Source organism: Nicotiana sylvestris, chromosome 8 (genome assembly GCF_000393655.2).
Source record: "Nicotiana sylvestris chromosome 8, ASM39365v2, whole genome shotgun sequence".
Classification (NCBI taxonomy): Eukaryota; Viridiplantae; Streptophyta; class Magnoliopsida; order Solanales; family Solanaceae; genus Nicotiana; species Nicotiana sylvestris.
This window is the reverse complement of record NC_091064.1, coordinates 97513499-97537743: the sequence shown is the minus strand read 5'-3', so window position 1 is coordinate 97537743 and position 24245 is coordinate 97513499. Positions and strand designations below refer to the sequence as shown.

At 40.0% G+C, this 24245-nt stretch overlaps 1 protein-coding gene across 1 annotated transcript; it reads left to right on the top strand.

Annotated features, from left to right (window-relative positions):
• The first annotated feature begins 10588 nt into the window (after window positions 1-10588).
• On the top strand, window positions 10589-11452 carry LOC138875426 (uncharacterized). The gene is made up of 2 exons (XM_070154254.1): window positions 10589-10885; window positions 11021-11452. Exons 1-2 carry the CDS (start codon window positions 10589-10591, stop codon window positions 11450-11452), a joined length of 729 nt encoding a protein of 242 aa, XP_070010355.1.
• Window positions 11453-24245: the final 12793 nt, after the last annotated feature.

Below are 24245 nucleotides of genomic sequence, written 5' to 3'. Positions count from 1 at the left end.
CCTTTTTGAAGTTCAATCCTCTTAAATTCGAGTTCTAGGGTTCCTTCTCTCAATAATGATGTCCCAATCAAATATCTAATGATATGAAAGGTTTAACCATATTAATAAGATGTTGGGAAATTGAAATTAACTTAGAATCACCATTATAACTTACCTTGGAAGGTGGAGGGACCCTTAAGGAGTTAGGTTTTTTAGAGTTCCCCTTTCTAGAGCAAGTTTTTATGTTTTGGGGCTGTGAGGGATGAAGTAGTGCTTTAAAATGACCCCCCATGTGTGCTCTCGCACCTGTAGGCCTGACCACCCACCTGACCATGCAAAATGGCAGTAACACTGCTACAGGTGCACGGCCGTGGTCGAAGCGCGCTTAGGGCGCACATATTGCACACTGTTCTGTAAAACGCGCATAACATTTTACAAATAGATTCATTCGGGCTCCATATATATATTGTTGGAAATATATTTCAAAGGCCTACAACTTTTATTTTTTGAGTTTTCCCAAATTCCTTACACGTTTTCACTAATCGCTGCTGGAAGATGGACCTTTTGTAAACTTAGTCAATTTTATCGAATCTTATGTACCTCACTCTCTATCTTGATTCCGAGCAACTATTTTCACCAATAATCATCCCTCTAGGACTTTATATGTCTAAAATATCAAATTAATATCCATTTAACATATCCACACCTAGTTCGAATGTACGGGGTGTTACATGGAAGGATTCTGACAATTGGGAAAATTATAACTCTAGACCTCCTTAATCTTGTCTCTAACCCTTAGTATATTTAGGTGTTAATTTACTATTTTATTTTGTTAGTTAATTAGTTAGACATAAGAATCTTAATATTTAGAACTTAGGAATTATTCGAGCTTGCCTTCTTAGTGATATTGAACATTTATAGTGAAACCTTAGTTCTCCGTGGGATTCGACTCCGGACTCTTAGACCGGATTATATTTGCAGCGACCACTTATCCTTTTCAGGACTAGAGTTGGACGTGATCAAATTTTGGTGCTGTTGCCGGGGAACTAACGGTATAGTTGTAGATGTCTATATTGCTATGTTTCAAGTTTGATTTTTTATTTTATTTTGTTCTTTTTAATTTTATTTTATTCTACTTTTTGATTTGAGAAACATGACATCTTGGAATTATGGGAGTTTAGTTGTTTGTCATTCTACTTTTGATCCTTATACATGTTGCGAAGGAAATCACTCGTGGCAAAATTATCAAAATATTCCTGAGAGCGAGTTATGTGCACCAACTCAATCTTATTTATGGAATGTGTGTGATGTGTGTGGTGTTCAAGATGGTCATTTTATGGTTGTGATTATATTTTTTATCCTCCCTCAACCCCTTACCATGATGGTTCTGTTTTTTCTTGTGAAGTTAATAGGAAAAAAGAACCCGAAAATGATAACCTGAAAGAGATCAAGGATATGTTAAAGTGCCTTGTGGAGCAAAATGATGAAAGACAGCTGCAGATAGAAAGGCAAGAGGCAACTATTTGCAACTTGGAGGCTCAAATGAGTCAACTGGTTGAACCTTTTAATGCTTAACAGACCAATATTGTGGATAGTAACCAATAAAAGCGTGAATTAAATACAGAAATTGAGGTGCTAATGAAGGAGGTCAGACTAGAACACCAACAATCTATCTATCTAGAATTTGAGGATGCCATGTTAATGAAGTGACATCTGAGTCAACCAAGGACCTTAAAGATGCAACTTTAGTTGACCCTAGTTTGTGTCATGAAGAGGATGTGAATAAGCCTGCAAATTTTTATTTTGAGCGCATTGGTCCTCACTCCAAGCATTTTTTCACATTGTGTTTGGAGATGATATGAAAATAGAGTCATCCGAGCCAATTGAGGAGTCAAGGGATGAGGAACAAAGTACCTTTATTCTGACATTTTTTGTGCCAGAAAGACATGATTACACATCTCATCTAAAGACCAAGAAACGTAGAATATTATATCATTTCCTTGGCCTAGATAGATTTGTTCCACTGCCCCCAAGAGCATAGTCATAAGCTTCAATCAAAACTTGGGGTTCAATTCATTAGCTCGAGGTGGAGGCAGAAAGTGGTTCATGTCGTGCCGCGACATTAAATCAGGCGCTTGTTGGGAGGCAACCCAGCTTTACTGCTTTCTTTGATTTTTAATTATCTTTACTGTGTTAATTTTTAGTATATTTTTTTTGATTTTCTAGGAGCATGAGAAGCAAAGCCATTGGAAGGATGCAAAAGAAAGCAAGATGGCTGGAACTAAGTGTGGGGTGCCCACATAAAAGATCATTGCCCGGGAGAAGTCTGAGTACCCCATGAGTTGCTAATGCTTCGGCCTTTGGCCTATCAGGGAGTTCCTTTTACCCTCTTGCTATATGGTGTGCACTGGGGACAATGTATAATTTTAAGTGTGGTGTGGGAGAAGACTGTCTGGGTAATTTCTTGTGCTATGTTTTATATATATATAAATTAAGTAGAAATAAACCCTCTTGGTTTTTCTTATGGCCACGGTTCTTTTCCAAGGGATGAGTATTTGAACCGGGAGGTAGTTTTTTTAAGGTAGAATTTTTAGAAAAATTTGGACTTTTTTCAATAATGGATTTCTTAGACAGTTTTCTTGAGGGAGTAAAGTTTAAAGAAAAAAAAGATTTTCCTTTTCTTTTTAGAAATGATAATGGAATGAGAAGACTTGAGTATCTATGTTTTTTTGAAATGTTTTATGCCGAGACTTAGAGTTGTAGCATTTGAGCTGATTATCTTCTTCGTATTCTATGTGCCCACATGCCTTGAGAATATATATGGCTTTATTTTGACACTTAGGCTTATCTTTTGACTCCTATGATTACTTCCATGTGTTGAATTAATATGATAATTGTGCTTAGTTGTTTAACTTAAGAGTTGGGTATGAGCCGTCCGGAGTGAATCATGTGCATTGTGTGTTGTGAGGTCTTAAGTACATTTTGTGCTATTTTGTGTTAGTCTAAAACTTGCCCCGTGTGTTAGTCGAAGCGAAATAAGTAATCTTTGTGAGTCTAGGATATGATGTAGACATTTACTTGATTGTCCATTGAGCTAGCATGCTACCATAAATAAAATTATCCTTAGATTTCCCATTTGAGCCTATAAACCTTTTCTTTGGCACCCACATTACAAGCCGATTTCCTTTTTATTCTTAATTAAATCTTGTTGAACCTTTACCTCCGAAAGTATTTAAGTCGCTAGAAGAGTAAGGTGAGAGTTTAGGTAGCTTTTGAGTGGAACCACAGAAAGGCCAAAAGGTGCACGTATGTATTGAAAGATCATTAGCCGGGCAACCCAAGTTTGGAGAGTGTTGAAAAAAAGAGAAAAAAAAAGAAAAACAAAAATCAAAGAAAATTCAAAAAGAAAAGAAAAATAATTTTTTTAGAAAATACACCTCCTATTCCTCTTAATCTGGGCTAGTGAATGCATAGTTGTGCTTAAAGAAGAAGGGCCAAATTATATCTTGAATTGGTCATGAAGAGTGTGTATTTGAAAGTTAAGTGTAGCATATTAAAGTGCTTAGGAGGGTTAGTCACTATACCCAAATATATCTTACCCATCACTTAGCCTACATTACAACATGGAAAGACCTAATTGATCCTAGACTTCACAAGCTTGGAATAATAGAGACATACACTACGACAAGCCTATGGTACGACTTCGGTATGCATATGAATTTCTTTATGAGAGTGAGCGAATTCTTTCGATTTATAAGTCCTTAAATTATACTTAAATGCATATTTAATTGAGTGGACTAATTTCTCTCTTTGATTGTGATGAGAGCATATGATTTACAAAGGATTGGTAAAGTCCAGGCATTTTGAGCTGACACAAGAAGTGAGTCATAGTAAGGATTGTATTGGAGTCACCTCTTGAGGTTAGGATGTTAGAAGAAGTCGCACAAATATTTTAAGTAGTCTTGGCATGGGTCTACCTTTGAAGAAAAATGTCAATAGTTCTTATGTTGGGTTCTAAGTATTGGTATAAATAATTATCATTGGTAGGATGCTTGAGTATGTTTTTAAAGGTGTTTCTTGCCATTGTGCTTAATTTTGAAAGTTGCTCGAGGATGAGCAAGAGTTTAAGTGTGGGGTATTGATAAATGGTAAAAAATGTATATTTTGGGGTGTACTTTCATCTCATAACTTGGGTGAATGCGGGAGGTTACATGAGTTTTTGTATTGAATTATGCTCATTACGTGCATTCTTACATATAAGAGCAATTTGGACGAAAGGTGAACAAAAGAAGTTGATTCGGTACTAGAAGACAAAGAAGAACTTTCCTCGTTCACTCTCGCGTGCACACGAGAGAGTGAACAAGCTAGCAGAGGAAAGCTTGAAAAAACAAATAGCGGATTATAGCAAAAAGGCATGGAAGTGCACGAGATACCTAGAAGGAAAAGAAAAAAAGAAGAACTTCGCTCGTTCACTTTCAAGTGCGCACGAGAGAGTGAACGAGCTAACCTAAAAAGACTGTTCCGAAGTGGGCTTGTATTATTTCTCCCTATGAAAACCCTATCACATATAAATAGTCCTTAAACTCACTTTAGGAGGGGTGATTCGACCTAAGGAGGCTAGAACACACAAGGAGCAAGGCGAAGAATTTTTCTACGATTTTTTCACTTTCTTCTTCCTATTTCCATTATTGATTATGAATTTTAGTATTATAGTTTTATATACTTTATGAGTAGCTAATTTTGTTATCTATGGTTTTGATAGAACCTTTTGTAGGATGAATTCTTGATACATTTTGATATAATTGAGTCTTTGAATTTTTTTATTTGTTCAACTACGTGCTTATTTTAGTTAATTGAAGATCTCTCAATTAATGGTGCCTATTTATTATGTATTTATTGAAAAAGAGTAAATATTTAGGTGGTTTTTGAACAACGTCATTCCTAACGTATATGAGAGATCAATACGGCGGGTTTAAAAGCGAAATTAGAGATAACGAAGTTTTGACGTGATCATAGTGAGCGGTGAAAAAGTGCGAGCTAGCGTAATTCGAGAGAATATGACTAGTATATTATTGTAGTTGCTCGAGAGAGAATTACGATAAGTCGAGTGCTCGTGATCATTAGAGAATAATTAGACAAATTTATAGAAGGCGTAGCAAGGCGCATTCCAATAATTGGGGAAATAATAACTCTAGACCTCCTTAATCTTATCTCTAACCCTTAGTATCTTTAGTTGTTAATTTAATACTTTAAATTGTTAGTTAATTAGTTAGACATAAGAATCTTAATATTTAGAACTTAGGAATTATTTGAGCTTTCCTTCTTAGTGATATTTAATAGTTATAGCGAAACCTTAGTTCTATATGGGATTCGACTTCGGGCTCTTAGACCAGATTATATTTGCATCGACTGCTTATCCTTTTTAGGACTAGAGTTGGGCGTTATCAATTGTTTGCAATCTGGTTTGATTTCTTTCCATCATATTCCTAGTGCTGATCAGCCTGGTGATATTTTGACTAAGTCTTTTGCAGGGCCTATACATTATCGTTTGCTTGGCAAGCTTGGAGTGGCTTCCCCCTCCAGCTTGAGGGGGGGGGGTGTTTTGGGCTGAGGCTGCCTAATTCTTCCGACACACAGCCCATCAGTTAGTAGTTTTAATATTTTTCATTTTCTATTATCTAGGCCCAATTGTATAGTACCGACCCAGTCCAAATATATGTAGATGAGTAAATAGTTATATACTTTTAGATGTATCTGGAACATTAGGCTTTTGATGAAATAAGAAAATATTTCCCTTCTCTTTTCTCTCCCGATTTAGGGTTTTCTTCATTTCCAATTTCCTTCTATTGACTCCAATAATGGAGTCTAACAAGATTTAATATTGAAATTCGTTTTAATGAAAGAAAATATCAATAAGAAAAGAAAAAAGAACTCTTGTCCGAGAGTTTCCAAAGGTATTTCTTGCAATTCTAGTACGGAGGTTCCTTCCATGGATTATGTACTAGTTATTCAAGAGTATCCATAGGTATTTTTGCAGACCTGTCGGGGATGCCACCCGACAAGGATATCGACTTTTGTATTAATTTGGTTCCGGGCACTCAGCCCATTTATATTCCGTCATACTGTATGGCCCTGCCAGAGTTAAAAGAATTGAAGGAATAGTTGCAATATTTGCTTGATAAGGGCTTCATTAGACATAGTGCCTCACCCTGGGGTGCGCCCGCGTTGTTTGTGAAGAAGAAAGATGGGTCGATGAGGATGTGCATAGATTATCGGTAGTTCAACAAATTTACTTTCAAGAACAAGTATCTATTGCTGAGGATTGATGACTTATTTGATCAGCTTCATGGTGCCAAGGTGTTTTCAAAGATCGACTTGAGGTTTGGCTATCATCAGTTGAGGATTAGGGCATTTGATGTCCCTAAGATAGCTTTTCGGACTCGATATGGGCATTATGAGTTTCTGGTGATGTCATTTAGTCTGACAAATTCCCCAGCAGCATTTATGGACTTGATGAACCCGGTGTTCAAGTCGTATTTGGATTCTTTCGTGATTGTGTTTATTGATGATAACTTGATCTACTCCTATAGTCGAGAGGAGCACGAGCAACATCTTCAGATCGTACTTCAGACTCTAAGAGATAGCCGATTATATGCTAAGTTTTCAAAATGTGAGTTTTGGTTAGACTCGGTCTTCTTCTTGGGGAATGTTGTATCGGCAGAGGGTATTCAAGTGGATCCTAAGAAGATTGAGGCAATTCAGAACTGGCCTAAACCCACTTCAGCCACGAAGATCCAGAGTTTCTTAGGTTTGGAGGGTTAGTACCATCGGTTATAGAGGGGTTCTCATCTATAGTAGCCCTGTTGACCAGGTTGACCCATAAGGGTACCCCGTTCAGATGGTTAGACGAGTGTGAGGCGAACTTTCAGAAGCTCAAGACTGCTTTGATTATGACAATGGTGTTGGTGTTGCCCACAGGTTCAGGATCTTATATGGTATATTATGATGCATCTCGTATTGAACTGAGTGCGGTATTGATGTAGGCTGGCAAGGTAATTGCATATGTTTTACGGCAGCTGAAGTTTCACGAGAAGAATTACCCCGTTCATGACTTGGAGTTGGCAGCCATTGTTCATGCACTGAAGATTTGGAGGCACTCTCTGTATGGCATGTCGTGCGAGATATTCATAAATCATTGGAGTTTGCAGTATTTGTTCAAGCAAAAAGAGCTCAATTTGAGGCAGAGGAGGTGGTTGGAGCTATTGAAAGATTATAATATCACCATCTTGTATCATCCCGATAAGTCCAATGTGGTGGCCATTGCTTTGAGTAGAAAGTTAGCGAGTATGGGCAGCCTTGCGTACATTCCAGTTGGTGAGAGACTGCTTGCATTAGATGTTCAGGCTTTGTCCAATCCGTTCGTGAGGTTGGATATTTCTCAGCCCAGCCGTGTTTTAGCTTGTACAGTCACTTAGTCTTCTTTGTTTGAAAGTATCAGAGGTCGGCAGTATGATGACACTCATTTGCTTGTCCTTAGGGAAACAGTTCGGCACAGTGGTGCCAAGCATGTTACTGTTGGAGATGATGGAGTTGTGAGGATGCAGGGTTGTGTTTGTGCGCCTAATGTGGATGGACTTTGTGAGTTGATTCTTGAGAAGGCCCACAGTTCTTGATATTCTTTTCTTCTAGGCGCTGCCAAGTAGTATCAAGACTTGCGACAGTATTATTGGTGGAGGAGAATGAAGAAAGATATATTTGCATATGTGTCTCGGTGTATAAATTGTCAGCAGGTAAAGTGTGAGCTTCAGAGACTTGATGGTTTGCTTCAGAAGTTATAGATTCCAGAGTGGAAGTGGGAGCGTGTCCCTATGGATTTTGTTGTTGGACTCCTACAGACTCAGAAGAAGTTCGATGCAGTTTGGGTCATTGTGGACAGGCTGACCAAGTTAGCGCATTTCATTCCTATGGCAGTTACTTATTGATAATAGGCTACATAGACGATATTTACACCCTAATTATACCATGCTTTATTGTTGTTTTATAGGCTAAATAATAACAAAATGCTCTAATTGGTGTTCTTTTACTTCGCAGGGACTAATCCAAGTTAGGAAGAACTATGAAGTGTTTTGGAGTCAATAATGTGAAGAAAACATCCAAGCAAGAAGCACCTGAGCGGAAAGAAGCAAAAAAGGGGACTGGATTTGAATCCACCGCGACCGCGGAGGACCGCGGTGGGACCGCGACAGGCAACTAATGCGAGGCAGAATGTTTGGCCCTCACCGCGGTATAAGTCTGGGCAGAATGCAATTGCCCAAACTTTTGGCACCGAAGTATAACTCGGGGAAAACTTATTCCAAACCCTTATAAACTCAAGAAGCTCGCCCAAGAAAGTTTTAAGCTTGTTTTTAGACTATTTTGGAGGCAAGAACAAGTGTGAGAAAATCAACCAAATATTAGATTTTTTCTATCTCCTTTTATTTCTTGCAATTACACATTATGAAAATTTTTATAGTTTTCTCTTGCTTTGTTATGAGTAGCTAAACATTTGATCTAGGGTTGATGGAACCAACTGTTGTATGAAGTTTTGACTCAACTTTGTTATAATCGAGCCGGATTTATTATATGATTGTTCAACTACGTTTTGTATGGTGATTAATTGAATGAGCCCTTGATTAATCGTGTCTAATTGTCTTGTGTTGCTTGAGAATGAATATTAGGTTAGACTACTATTGAACAACACCACTTTTGGGTAATTGAAGAGATTCATTACTTGAACTTAAAAGTGGGGTTAGAGATAACGAAACTTTGGTAGGATAATTCAGAGCTGCACATATTGTCAGCTAGAGTAGTTCGAGAGAATGCTCTAATAAATTATCGTAGTTGATCGAGAAATAATTGCGATAACCCATAGCTCATAATCCTCATAAAGTATTACGGCGAGATTATAGCAAAAGAGTTAAGACATAAACTAGCAATTGGGGAAATCAATACCCTAGACCTTTTTACCATTGAATTATCTTTGATTTAACATATTGTTATTTTTAATATCATTGGAAGTAGTTTCACAAAAATCCAATCTTTATTGATAAAAATATTGTATCTGGAAATTGTTTGAGTTGATAATAGCATTGCCAAGAGTTGTAATAGATAGGTTAGTTCCCTGAGGATTCGACTCCGGACTTAAAACCGGATTATATTTGCAACGACCGCTTTGTCTTTTAGAAGGCATAGTTAGGCATGATCAAATTTTGGCGCAGTTGCCAGGGAATTAACGGTGTTATTTATTACAACTTAGAAGTAGTATTGGAATTATTAGTTTAAATCAAATTTCTAAGGTGTTAAACAATTTTTTTTCCATTGAAACTCTCACATTTGAACTCTTGTGGGATTCAGGTGTATGCCTAGGAATTCTTCGAGGACTGGAGAACTGCTTGAAGGACTCTCATACCCCGAGAAAACATTTAGGGCATTGAACTGTTCCAACAAGAAGAACAAACAATCACAACAAATGCACCAACTTTAATTTGACATGGGTGACGTAAATAACGTCGACGAAAACATCAGGGATGAGACAGCCGACCCAAACGTCAGAGTGGTGGCACCTCTTATGCCAGAAGCTGCACTTTATGATTGGGCACAACCAACAACTGACAACCTGACCACTGCCATTACTGTGCCCCCAATACAAGCGGAGATATTCCAAATCACCAACAACATGCTGCATTTTCTGCAGAATAAGGGATTGTTCTCCGGGTCACACATTGAAGATCCTCAACAACACTTGAAAAATTTTCTGTCGATTTGTGTGACCCAAAGGCAGCCAAATATGACCCCAGAAGCTATCAAGTTGTTACTGTTCCCATTCTCTGTGACTGGGGAAGCTCAGACTTGGCTGAATTCGCTCCCAATCAATTCCATTGTCACCTGGGAGGAATTAGTCAAGCAGTTCCTGAATAAGTTTTACCCGCCCAACGAGACTGCAAGACAGATTGATGAGATATTACAGTACAAGCAGCATCCTACTGAGACCTTGCAGGAAACTTGGGAAAGATTCAAAGGGATGCTAGTGAAGTGTCCCCACCATGGGATTCCAGACCAGATGCTCGGCTAGAGATTCTACATGGGGTTAGCCGACAATCTAAAGGCCAATATGTATGCTTTAGCTGGGGGTGCATTTTTGAATAAGACATTCACCGAGTGCAAAATCCTTCTTGACAAGATGTCCTAGAATTCGGGATGGATGACGAGAGGTACAACACTGGCACCAATAGTGCATTCAGTTCCTCTTGACCCGAATAATTCGCATGCAGAGAACATAGCCACACTCATGACTCAGATGAGTATATTGACAAAGAAGATTGATGAGATGGGTACAAAGCAAGTGCATATTGTTGACACAACAAATGAAAGACTGTGTACACCCTGCGTTAATCAGTTTTATGTGTGTTCATGGAGTGGAGAAGGTGACAACCAAGGGTTAAGAGAGGATATGAATTATGTTAACAACAGTGGGGGTCAGAGACAAGGAGGACAACAGTGGAGACCGGTACCAAATCAGCAATACAGACCAAACATGCCATAGCCTGGAGGTATACAACCTCAAGGCTAAATGGTGACATATCAGAGACAACAGGGCTATCCACAACAGAACCAGCAACAGTTGACATATCAGCCACCTCTTCAGCAACAAGATAACAATATGGTAGAGATCAGGGGTATGCTTCAACAACTCATTGGAACAAATGGTAAGATGCATGAAAAGTTGGCAGTGCATGACTCAGCGATAAAGAACATTGAAACTCAGTTGGGGCAGCTATCTATGGCCTTAAACAACCACCCCCAAGGAACATTGCCAGCAGACACGAACATTAACCCCAAAGAGCAAAATCCGAATCAGCTGATGGCAGTAAGTCTCCAAAATGGGAGAGATTTAGACAGGGAGTAGGAAGTTGCACAAGCTAGAAAAGAGACTACACCATCCACTCCAGTTCCATTGGAGGTAGATAAATCAGCAGAACTTACTGAAGTGTTGGTTGAACAGGTTCAGGATGATAAGGGTAAAGCTAAAGAGAGTGAACAAGCTGCAGAACAGGTGGTACCTCTTGAACCACAGAACCCCAATGGAGAGAAGCCAGCAAACAGTGCACAAAGGGTGATACCTGCATCATTCCCTCAGAGACTGGTAAAACAAAAGAAGGAAGATCAATATAGAAAATTCACGAAGATGCTGCATCAAATTCAATTGAATATTCCTCTGATGGATGCTTTGAGGGAGATGCCAGGCTATGCAAAGATGATGAAAGACCTAATGTCACAAAAGTTTGATTTTCATGACCTATCCATAGTAACTCTAACACAGATATGCAGTGCAGTAGTGACAAGACCCATGGCTCAAAAGATGTCTGACCCAGGTAGCTTTACTATTCCATGCACTATTGGAGTTATGCCTTTGCAAAGGCATTATGTGACTTAGGAGACAACATAAACTTGATGTCGCTGGCCATATATACCAAACTGGGCATTGGCAGAGCTAGACCGACTTTGATGCTTTTGCAACTGGCTGACTGCACGGTTAAAAGGCCGACAAGGATTCTTGATAATGTGTTGGTAAAAGTGGGAATGTTTATGTTCCCTGCAGACTTTGTTATTCTAGATTGCCAGGTAGATGAAGAGATACCTATTATTTTAGGGAGGCCATTCTTAGCCACTGGGAGAGCACTGATCGATTGTGAAACTGGGGAATTAAAAATGAGGTTGAACGATGAAGAAGTCATATTGAACGTTCAACAATCCATGAGGAGACCCAGTGAATATGCTAATTGCTCCCTAGTGGAGGCAGTGGATGTGATCCTGCACGAAGATGATGTGACCCTGACTGTTAAAGATCCATTGGAGGCTTGCCTGACAAATTTAGAGGAGATGGATAGTGAAGGGTTGGCTGAGTGGGTCATGACACACGAAGGCCAAGGATTCTGGAAGAGGGAACCTCAGTTCGAGTCCCTTGAGTTAGAAAAGAGGGCTACAACACCGACAAAACTATCAGTAGAGGAACCACCCAAACTGGATCTGAAACTGCTCCTAGCTCACCTCAGGTACGTTTTCTTAGGGCCTGATTCTACTTTGCCTATTATTATATCATCCGGTTTGCTAGATGTGCAGGTAAAGCAACTCCTACAGGTGCTACAGGGATGTAAGACTGCTATTGGTTGGACCATGGTGGACATAAAGGGTATCAGCCCAGCTTTTTGTATGCACAAGATTCTCCTAGAAGAAGGGCACAAACCTTCCAAAGAACATCAAAGAAGGCTGAACCCAAATATGAAAGAGGTGGTGAAGAGGGAAGTGATCAAATGATTAGATGCGGGTATCATCTTCCCCATCTCTGACAGTAATTGGGTCAGCTCTGTTCAGTGTATGCTGAAAAAGGGAGGAATGATGATCGTACAAAATGAGATTAACGAGTTGATCTCGACGCGTACAGTCACCGGATGGCGGATTTGCATGGATTACCAGAAATTAAATACAGCCACTCGGAAGGACCATTTTCCCTTACCATTCATTGACCAAATACTGGACAGGTTGGCTGGGTGATCTCACTTTTGTTTCTTGGATGGATATTCGGGGTACAATCAGATCTCAATAGCCCTCAAAGACAGAGAGAAAACATCATTCACATGCGGAGAATGCCTTTTGGGCTTTGCAATGCACCAGTGACATTTCAACGGTGCATGTTATCCATTTTCACGGACATGGTGGAGGACATTATAGAGGTATTTATGGCTTATTTCTCCGTGGTGGGGGATTCATTCGAGGACTATCTTCACAACTTAAGAAGAGTGCTTAGAAGATATATGGAGACAAATTTAGTGCTGAACTGGGAAAAGTGCCATTTTATGGTACAAGAAGGGATAGTCTTGGGGCATCGAGTGTCCAGTAAGGGAATCGAGGTTGACCATGCTAAGGTTGACGTGATTGAGAAGTTGCCACTACCTAATTCAGTCAAGGTAGTGAGAAGTTTCCTTGGGCACGCCGGGTTCTACAAGCGATTCATAAAAGATTTCTCCAAGATTGCTAACCCTTTATACAAACTCCTTGAAAAGGATCAGGCCTTTGTGTTTTCTAATGATTGCAGGTTGGCATTTGAGGAGCTGAAGAAGAGATTGGTGACTGCACCCATCATTGTTGCACCCAACTGGGAGCAACCGTTTGAGCTCATGTGCGACACAAGTAACTACGCTATAGGATCAGTCTTGGGGTAGCAAAATGATAAACTGATGCACCAAATTTACTATGCAAGCAGAACGCTAAGTGGTGCACAACTCAATTATACCATGACGGAAAAGGAGATGTTGGTTGTCGTTTTTGCATTCGACAAATTCAGGTCATACTTGATTGGCTCAAAAGTTATTGTTTACACTGACCATGCAACAATTAGGTACCTGATAGAAAAGAAGGAGTCAAAGCCACGCTTGATTCGCTGGGTTCTTTTATTACAAGAATTCGATCTAGAGATACGTGACAGAAACGGGACAGAGAACCAAGTAGCTGACCACCTCTCAAGGTTGGAAGGAGCTGAAAAGAAGGTAGAGGTTGAGGATATAACAGAGACATTCCCATATGAACAGTTACTAGCAATGACAATGGAGGAGGCACCGTGGTATGCTGATATTGCTAATTATTTAGCAAGTGGTATTGTACCTTATGAACTCTCCTCAATTCAAAAGAAAAAGTTCTTTCGTGATTGTTGGTCTTATTATTGGGATGAACCTCTACTATTTAAAATATGTGTAGATAATATGATCCGGTGGTGTATCCCCGAGAACGATCAACATTCTGTTTTGCAGGCTTGTCATGATTCACCATATGGTGGACACTTTGGAGGAATTCGGACAGCAGCTAAGGTGTTGGAGTCGGGCTTGTATTGGCCAACTCTGTTCAAGGATGCCCATGCTTGGGTCAAAAGTTGTGATGAATGCCAAAGGATAGGCAACATATCTCGCCGAAATGAGATGCCAATGACCACAACTCAAGAGGTGGAGGTTTTTGACATGTAGGGGATCGACTTCGTGGGGCCATTTGTCATCTCGTATGGTAACAAGTACATATTGGTAGAAGTTGACTACGTCTCCAAGTGGGTTGAAGCAGTGTCTCTCCCAACCAATGATGCTAAAGGGGTAACATGTTTTCTAAAGAAGAACATTTCACACGTTTTGGCACCCCGAGAGCTATACTAAGTGATGGCAGAACCCATTTCTGCAATAGAGCATCCGCACGACTGTTGGAAAAGTATGGAGTTCGTCATAAAGTGACCACCCCGTACCACCCATAGTCGAGCGGGCAAGTTGAAGTGTCCAACATGGAGATTAAAAGTGTCCTTACAAAAATAGTGAATGCAACAAGGACCGATTGGGCAAAGAAGCTGGATGATGCATTGTGGGCGTACCGCACAACCTTCAAAACTCCAATTGGTATGTCACCATACAAGTTGGTGTTTGGAAAGGCATGCCATCTTCCGGTAGAGCTCGAACATAAAGCACTTTGGGCACTGCGACAGTTGAACTTGGACATGGAGACAGCAAGTACTAACAGAGTCACTAGGTTACATGAGTTAGAGGAATTCAGGTTCCAGGCATTCGAGAGTGCTAGATTATACAAAGAACGGATGAAACTAATGCATGACAAGCACATTGTGGACCAAAAATTCAAATCCGGAGAGCTAGTGTTGTTATACAACTCAAGATTGAGATTGTTTCAGGGTAAGTTAAAGTCTCGATGGTCAGGACCCTTTAGAGTGGTGCAAATGTTCTCAAGTGGAGCTGTTGAGATTGAATCAGAAGATGGGACGAATAAGTTCACAATGAATGGGCAAAGGTTGAAACATTACCTTGGAATGGCAGATGAGAAAGGGGATAGAGAGACAATAACGTTGGACGAGCCCCAGTACGCGAATGAGGAGTGATGATCCGAGCCTGCGTCATGCCGCGACGTTAAATCAGGCGCTGCGTGGGAGGCAACCCACGAATGTGTTGTTTTGTTTTCTTATGTAACCTTATAAAAAAAATAAAAAAATAAAAATTTCCTCGCACCTCGACTGCGACTAGATCGCGGTGAGAGAACAGGATTCTGCCTCGAATTCGCTCAACCCACCGCGACCGCGGTGGGAACGCGGTGAGTCGATGATATTCTTCCTCAATTTTATTAACTCACCGCAACCGCGGTGGGACCGCGGTCAACCACGGTGAGTTCGCACCAGGTAAGTTTTTTTTTTCTTTTTTTTTCTTTCTTTTCTTCTTCTTTTATTTTATATTTTTTTTAACTCCGCCCTAATAATCTCATAACCACCGCCCAAACCCCTCACTTTCCCAATTTCTCTCTCTCTCTAACCCTAATCTCTCATCTCCCTCCTCTCTTCTTCTTATTCTTCTTCTTCACTTTTCTCCTATTCGCTCCCATCTACCATTCTCATTCTACCTCCATTCCTCTACCTCTCTACTCATCCCAGTTATGGCATGCTTCTCCCTCTATTTTCTTGTATTTTATTTTAGTTTTTATGTAGTTTAATGTTTAATTGTGTAGTATTTTTCTTTTGATTTTCCTTTTGCTTTGTAATAGGTTTTGTGCCTAATGTGTAGTGAAGTGTGTGCACTATGTTGTAGAGATGTGTGTGTTTGTGTGTGTAAGACTAGTGTTGTGGGTGGAATGGTGAAGTGAAAATTGTGATTTAGGGGAAACATTGATATATCCATATGGGCTATATGTGTTAGGAAAGTGTCTTGCCCATAAGGTGTTTGTGGAATTGCCCTAATGGAGTTATCAGGGCTAATGTGACCATGGTTGTGGTAAAGTCTGAGTAACCACCCATAGTTCACACAACTTACACTCTCACTGATAGGCGATTCTCTGTTTGACAGGCAAAATGCATCCCTCTAGGAAGAGACGCAACATAGGGTCCTCCGCTAGTGGACCGGGTAGTTCCTCGAGAGCTAGAGGTCAAGCTAGTGCGCCATAGTTTGACAGCACTAGGTTTGTCTCCAAACCGGTGGAGGACAGGTACAATGCAAAGGCGTCTAAGAAATTGTTAGCAGAGGTGCATATTGACCGAGCAGCTTTGCAAGTGGAAGGCCCGAATATCTTTACTGAGTTGAGGAGGCGTCAGTTGGACATCTTCTTTGAGGAACTGGAGGAGGCAAATGTGCAGATGGTAAGAGAATTCTATGCTAACTTCCCGGAACATGAGGATGGGGTTGTCATAGTACGCAATACCTGGGTAAATGTGTCCCTCGAGGCCATCCGCCGAGTGTACCGACTACCAGTATTCATGGGGGAGATGGATGCTTATATTGCTTATCACTGCCCGAGGGTCAATTGGACACCAATTCTTGATGTCATATGTGTACCTGACATGGAGTTTATATGGATAAAATGTTTGATAACATTAAACTCACAGTCTCTTAATTGGGAGGCAAAGTGCTGGCTCACCATTATCAATAGCTGCTTGCTATCCTCCAGCAACACGACTGATGTCAATGGTCCAGGGGCAACGACTATCTACAGTCTTATGACCCATTACAGCCACGTTGAAGTACCCGCATGACAGCTCCAGAACAAGAAATGGCTGGTCTCCGTACTTCTGTCGATGACCTGGGCACCAGAGTTGACACTCTGGCCACTCAACAGGCCAAGTCGGAGAAAAAGATTATGGGATAGCTTCGAGCACTAGGACGAGCATGTCACCTCGACCTTGGCACCGTCTCTGATCAGGATTGATTTTGTGGGAAGTCCCCTTACCTTACTCTACTTTATATTTGTTGACATGGGGACATGCCAAACTTTTAAGTATGGGGTGGGGGATGATTGTTGTGGTAAATAGACTGTGTAACTTTGTATGATATTGCTTTCTTTTTGATTGATTGGTATGGTAAAGTCATGTAGTTAACTTCGACTTGGCCCGAAGACGGACACCTTTCGACAAGTCTCTTGAGGGACATTAGTCGAACTAACTAAAAAAAGGAATATAAGGACTCTTCCTGATGACGGATATTTGTGATAGTTTCTTGAGGGAAGTTAGTCTAGAAAAAATACCAAAAAGATTTTTTTATTTTATTTTTAGTTAGTGTAGTAACTCCCCCTTGGTTTTTCTTTGGGCCACGGTTCTTTTCCAAGGGTTTAGCTTGAACCGGGTGTAGGTAGTTTTTGTTTATTTTGTTTTTAGTTTTAGTTAGTATTGATGGGTTACGAGCTGAAATAGAAAGAAAAACCCTCGGCGTTAATACACCTGAACACAGTCGACACTAGAGTGTAGCGCCTAGTCTTAGTGGTTGACTCTTGCTAAAATGCCTTAAGTTTGTATGTTTGTAACTGACTTGAACACCCAAAAGAGAGTCTCTTGATTAACCAATCTGGAGTGAGTCATGTGCCATGTGTGTGTGAGTTGTACTGTATTCTATGCTTTACATTTGATGCCTAGAACTTGCTCCGTGTGTTTGCAAAGCAAAATAGTAGCTTCATTCAGTCTTAGAAGTGATATAGACATTTCTTTGTTAAACCAGATATATAAGTAAACCCACCTAAATGTAATACATCATAGTGAACCCCGTTGATCCTATAAGCCTGTTTCTGTGGCAACCACGTTGCGAACCTTACCCAATTGTTTGAATAGCCATCTATTTGAACCCCTTTTACCTCCTACAAGCACTTGAATGACCTTGACATATGTAAAGGTTAAAGTGTAGGGTGGTGGTTTGATTTTTGAGTGGAACCAATGAAATAGAGGAAAGGTGCAGTTTTGGAAGAGTAAAAGAAGAAGCGCCACGTAAAAAAAATGAATAAATGTAATAGTTGATAAGTGGTAGCTTGATACAAATGCACCTAAAGGAATGGGATGTTATAAATAAAAATATGGTGGAACGTCTGGTTGACATAAGCATGATTTTGAAGGTTAATGTGATTGTATTAAAAGTGCTTAGGGAGGTTAGTCACTATATCCAAATATATCCTACCTATCCCTTAGCCTACATTACAACCAAGTGAAGTCCTAATTGATCTTAGACTGAATAGGCTTGATTAGTAGAGTAGTACACTACGGGCAAGACTATGGTGCATCTTTGTGGCATGTGAATGTTCTTCTTGAGAGTGAGCGAATTTTGTCCATTTGAGTTCCTAATTGTTCTTACTAATATTAACTGTGGAACTACTCTCTTGTGTGATGTGAGGGCATGTGATTCACGAAGGAAAAGTAAGTCTTGACTTCTGTATAGAGTAGTTTGAGTAAGTGCAAATATTACATGGCATGAGAGATTCGACTTTTGAGGCAAAGGTTGTTCACTACTAGGTGCAACTTTGGTGAATTGTTCATGGTGTAATTCGTTAAGGGGAAAGCTTAGGGAAGGAACTTTGATAGAGTGTGGCAGATTGCTCGAGGACTAGCAATGATTTAAGTGTGGGGTGTTGATAATAGGCTACATAGACGATATTTACACCCTAATTATACCATGCTTTATTGTTGTTTTATAGACTAAATGATAACAAAATGCTCTAATTGGTGTTCTTTTGCTTCGCAGGGACTAATCCAAGTTAGGAAGAACTATGGAGTGTTTTGGAGTCAATAATATGAAGAAAACATCCAAGCAAGAAGCACCCGAGCGAAAATAAGCAAAAAAGGGGACTGGATTTGAATCCACCGCGACTGCGGTGGACCGCGGTGGGACCGCGACATGCAACTAATACGAGGCAGAATGTTTGGCCCTCACCTCGGTCACGCCGCGGCCGCGGGTGAACTGTGCAATTGCCCAGACTTTTGGGACCAAAGTGTAACTCGGGGAAAACTTGTTCAAAACCCTTATAAACTCAAGAAGCTTGCCCAAGAAAGTTTTAAGCTTGTTTTTAGACTACTTTGGAGGAAAGAACAGGTGTGAGAAGATCAACCAAACATTAGAGTTTTTCTATCTCCTTTTATTTCTTGCAATTACACATTATGAAAATTTTTGTAGTTTTCTCTTGCTTTGTTATGAGTAGCTAAACATTTGATCTAGGGTTGATGGAACCAATTGTTGGATGAAGTTTTGACTCAACTTTATTATAATCAAGCTGGATTTATTATATGATTGTTCAACTACGTTTTGTATGGTGATTAATTGAATGGGCCCTTGATTAATCGTGTCTAATTGCCTTGTGTTGCTTGAGAAAGAATATTAGGTTAGACTGTTGTTGAACAACACCACTTTTGGGTAATTGAAGAGATTCATTACTTGAACTTAAAAGTGGGGTTAGAGATAACGATACTTTGGTGGGATAATTCAGAGCTACATATATTGTCAGTTAGAGTAGTTCGAGAGAATGCTCTAGTAAATTATCGTAGTTGATCGAGATATAATTACGATAACCCATAGCTCATAATCCTCATAAAGTATTACGACGAGATTATAGCAAAAGAGTTAAGACTTAAACTAGCAATTGGGGAAATCAATACCCTAGACCTTTTTACCATTGAATTATATTTGATTTAACATATTATTTTTAATATCATTGGAAGTAGTTAAACAAAAACCCAATCTTTATTGATAAAAATCTTGCATCTGGAAATTGTTTGAGTTGACAATAGCATTGCCAAGAATTGTAATAGATAGGTTAGTTCCCTGAGGATTCGACTCCAGACTTAAACCGGATTATATTTGCAACGACCGCTTTGTCTTTTAGAAGGCATAGTTGGGCGTGATCACTTATTCTTCAGAGCGGTTGGCTGAGATTTATATCTGCGAGATCGTTCATTTTCACGAGTGCCAGTGTCTATCATTTTTTATCGAGGTACGCAATTCACCTCGCATTTCTAAAGGGTTGTGCAGCGTGAGTTGGGCACGTGGGTTGAGCTGAGCACAACATTTCATCCTCAAACGGACTGGCGGTCCGAGCGCACTATTCAGATATTAGAGGATATGCTCCACGCTTGTGTTATAGACTTTAGAGGTTTGTGGGATCAGTTCTTGCCGCTAGCAAAGTTTGCCTACAACAACAACTATCAGTCGAGCATTTAGATGACTCCCTATGAGGCATTATATGGTAGGTGCTTCCGGTCTCCAGTCAGATGGTTTGAGCCAGGGGAGGCTCGATTTTGGGTACAGACTTAGTACAGGATGCCGTGGATAAGGTCAAGATTATTCAGAATCGACTTCGCACAGCTCAGTACAGGCAGAATAGTTATGTTTACTATAGAGTTCGTGATGTTGCATTTCATGTCGGAGAGAGAGTGTTGCTCCGGGTGTCACCCATAAAGGGTGTGATGAGGTTCGGAAGGAAGGGCAAATTGAGCCCTAGATATATCGAGCCTTTTGATAATCTTGAGCGAGTGAGAGAGGTGGCCTACAGGCTCGCGTTGCCACCTGGTTTATCAGCAGTTCATCTAGTGTCCCATGTGTCCATGCTCCGAAAGTATCACGACGATCCATCCCACATTTTAGACTTCAACACTATCCCGTTGGACAAGAATTTGACCTACGAGGAGGAGCCGGTGGCTATTCTAGCCAACAGGTTCGTCAGTTGAGATCGAATAGTTATCCTTCAGTTCGAGTGCAATGGAGAGATCAGCCCGTTGAGGTAGCTACCTAGGATTCCGAGTCGGACATGCGGAGTAGATATTCCCACCTTTTCACCAGTCCAGGTACTTTTCTATATCAGTTCGAGGACGAACGATTGTTTTAGAGGTGGAGAATGTGATGACCCGCTAGGTCATCTCATGTTTTGAAACTCAATTCAATGATCCGAAGCCTTAAAATTTATGTTTAGGCCTTCCTCAATTTATGTGCATAGTCCGGGAGTCTTTTTGGAAAGCTTTTATGTTAAAAACAAGAAATTTTACCTAAAACTTTATTTGAGTTGACTTCGATCATTTTTTTGGTAAACAAACCCAGATTTGTGTTTTGAAGGTCTCGATGGGTCTGTATCGTGATTTGGGACTTGGACGTATGCCCGGAATTAGAATCGGAAGTCTCTAGCCCGAGATATCGGACATTTGTCGAAATTTGAAAGCTAAAGGCTTAATGAATTTGAAATGTTTGAACAAGGTTTGACTTTTTAGATATCGGGTCCATATTTTGGTTCTGGAACCCGGTATAGGTCCAATACCATATTTGTGACTTGTTTGTGAAATTTGGTGAGAAACAGAGTTGGCTTGACGTGATTCGGACGTCCAGTTGTGAAAATAGGAGTTTTAAAGTTTTCTTGAAAATTTCATATGATTTGGTGTTCAATTCTTAGTTCTAGGTGTTATTTTCGTATTTTAATCGAGTAAGCATGTTCGTATGATATTTTTAGACTAGTGTGCACTTTTGGTTTAGAGCCTCGAGGGCTCGGGTGAGTTTCGGATAGGCAACAGAGTGAAATTTGACTTGGAGAGGTTGCTGGTGCTTCAAATTTTGTTGTAGGCCTCTGAACTCGCATTTGCGAAATCAGGCATCGCGTTTGCGACCTCTGAAGGGTTCGCATGTGCAAGCTTCTCATTGCAATTGTGAAGAGAAGCTGGGCCACATAGGTTTCGCATTTGTGAACATCCTTCGCATTTGCGAAGTAAGTCTGGGGAAGGATTAGTCGCATTTGTGAAGACATGGGTCGCATTTGTGATCCTCAGATTCCGCAATTGCCAACATTTTGTTCGCATTTGCGAAAGCAATAGAAATGTGGGAGTTTCGTATTTTTGAAGCTTTTCCCGCATTTGCGAAGCCCAGGTCGAATTTGCGGATCCAGAGCTGGGTAAAAATGACTTAGACGGGATTTTTCTCTCATTCTTCAAATTTTCAAAACCTAAAATCTTAGAGGCGATTTTTCCAAGACTCCTTCTTCCCCAAATCATTGGTAAGTGATTCTAACCTATCTCCTTTCAATCTTTCACTACATTTCAACCTAAAATGTAAGGTTTTCATGGTAGAATTGGGGGGTTTTGGGTAGAAATTAGGGATTTAATAAATTGGGGATTTAGACCTCAAATTGAGGTCCGATTCCAAAATCAATTATATAACCGGGCTCAAGGGTGAATGAATAATTGGGTTTTGGTCTGAATTTCGGGTTTGGACCAAGCAGACCCGAGTGTTGCCTTTTGTTGACTTTTTCAGTAATTGCCTAAATTGAATTCCTGCAATCGTGGGTAGTTCCTAAGGCTTAATTTGAATTTCTTGGTTGGAAATTTGCTAGATTCTATTGGTTCGGAGGCTTGTTTGAGAGGAAAAGGTGTGGTTGAGCTTTGAGTTTGGCTGTTGGAGCAAGGTAAGTATCGTGGTTAACCTTGGATCGATGGATTAGGACTTAATTGCCTATTTGCTATGTGTTTGAATGTTGGGTACGACGTATAGGTGAGATGAAGAGTACCTATGTGTTGTTGTCAGGTTATAGCATGCGGGTGGGTCTTATTCTTGTAATTGTTGCTTTCATTGATCATATTATCCATGCTTAGACTAGTTAATCGTTATGTTGATCGTTCTTATCATGTTTACGGAATTTTGGTTATAATTGAGTATTGATTCAAAGTTGAGGTTGGTATTGTGGAACCAAATGTGGAAGTAAGACTTGTTCTTGTTATTTCTATTTCCCTGTTATCATTGTTCTTTGTTTTGGTGAGGGAGAGTGTTAATGCACAAAAGGTGATGCCATGCCATATTGTGAGTGTTAACGCACGAAGGGTGATGTCGTGCCATATTATGAGAAAGTTAATGCATGAAGGGTGATGTTGTACCTTTTCTATTGATTCATATGGTGATGTTGAGAGTAAAAACACGAAGGGTGATGTCGTGCATTTCCTTAACTGTGTTATTTGTTCTTAATTGTTCAAGGTATATCGGTTGATCAAGTTCTTATTATTGTTGTGATTCTTTATCTTGTGATCCACTCAGCATGTCCCCTTCCCGATATTATTTGTCTGGTTTCTCTCATTGCTGTTATTTGTACATACACTGTTATACTGCACAGGTTTATTTGTAGGCGTCTCGTCATAGCCTCATCACTACTTCGCTGAGGTTAGACTCGACACTTACCAGTACATAGGGTCGGTTATACTGATACTGCACTCTGCATTTCCTATGCAGATTTTGGTACTGGCCCCAGCTGATCGTGAGGTTAGCTGCCGGATTCATCCGATAGGAGACCCAAGGTAGATATGCTAGCATCCGCAGACCCTGGAGTTCCCCTTCTAGACATTTCATTTTACTGTTTATTTCATTTAAAAAATAGTTGTATTTCTTTCAGACATTTACTTGTAGTGAAATATTAGAAGTTCATGAATTGTGACTCCAGATCCGGGTAGTAGTACACATATTGAGGCTGTTATGAATTTCCGCATTCATTTTAACTTGTTATAGATTATTTGTTGTTAATTACTGAAATGTATAATAATTGGCTTAATGATTCTATAACATTGGCTTGCCTATCAAGTGAAATATTAGGCGTCATTACGGTTCCGATGGTGGGTATTCCGGGTCGTGACATGCTATTATAAAAAAAATATTTTTGAAAAATATATCATTAGTCGTAACAAATTAACTTATTTTTTGGAATTAGGGGACCCAGGGGGTGTGAGCTGGGATGCGTGGAGGTGGGAGGGTGGAAAATATAAGTTGGAAATGACACACGTGGGAGTTTGGAAGGGACATAAATCATTTTTCAAAAATTAGAAGAAAATATTTTTTAAAAATATATAAACCACCTGAAAAAATTTAAAAATATTCTTGTTTTCCTCCTTACCATACAAGCCCTTAGAAACGGAAAAGGGCCTAAAGTACCCCTGAAGTATCGAATTTGGTACAATAAGACCTCCTTCCATCTTTTCGAATAAAAAATCACTTACTGTTTAACTTTTGGCTCAACTATGCCCTTATTTCTAATAGCCTTCTATTTAAAAAAACTTTTTTTAATCCACGTGTTATATTTTCATTGATTGAACTTAAAATCCAACACTAAACACTAACCCACTCGTAACCCGCCCCATTACCGACCCGCTGTAACGACCCGACCGGTCGTTTTGAGAATTTAAGCTTTGTTCGATGGTGTAAGGTCTTGAACAGCTTCATATTATGTGTATCGACTTGCGTGCATGTTGAATTCAGTTACTGTATGATTCTGAGTCGAATTGGACGAAGGAATCTAGTTTTGGAAACTTAAGCGGTGAGAATTTGACCGGAATTTGACTTTTTGAGTAAGCGGCTCCAGAATGAGTTTTAGATGATCTCAACAGCTTCATATGGTGATTTTGGACTTGGCGTGCGTCCAGATTTAGATTTGAAGATCCG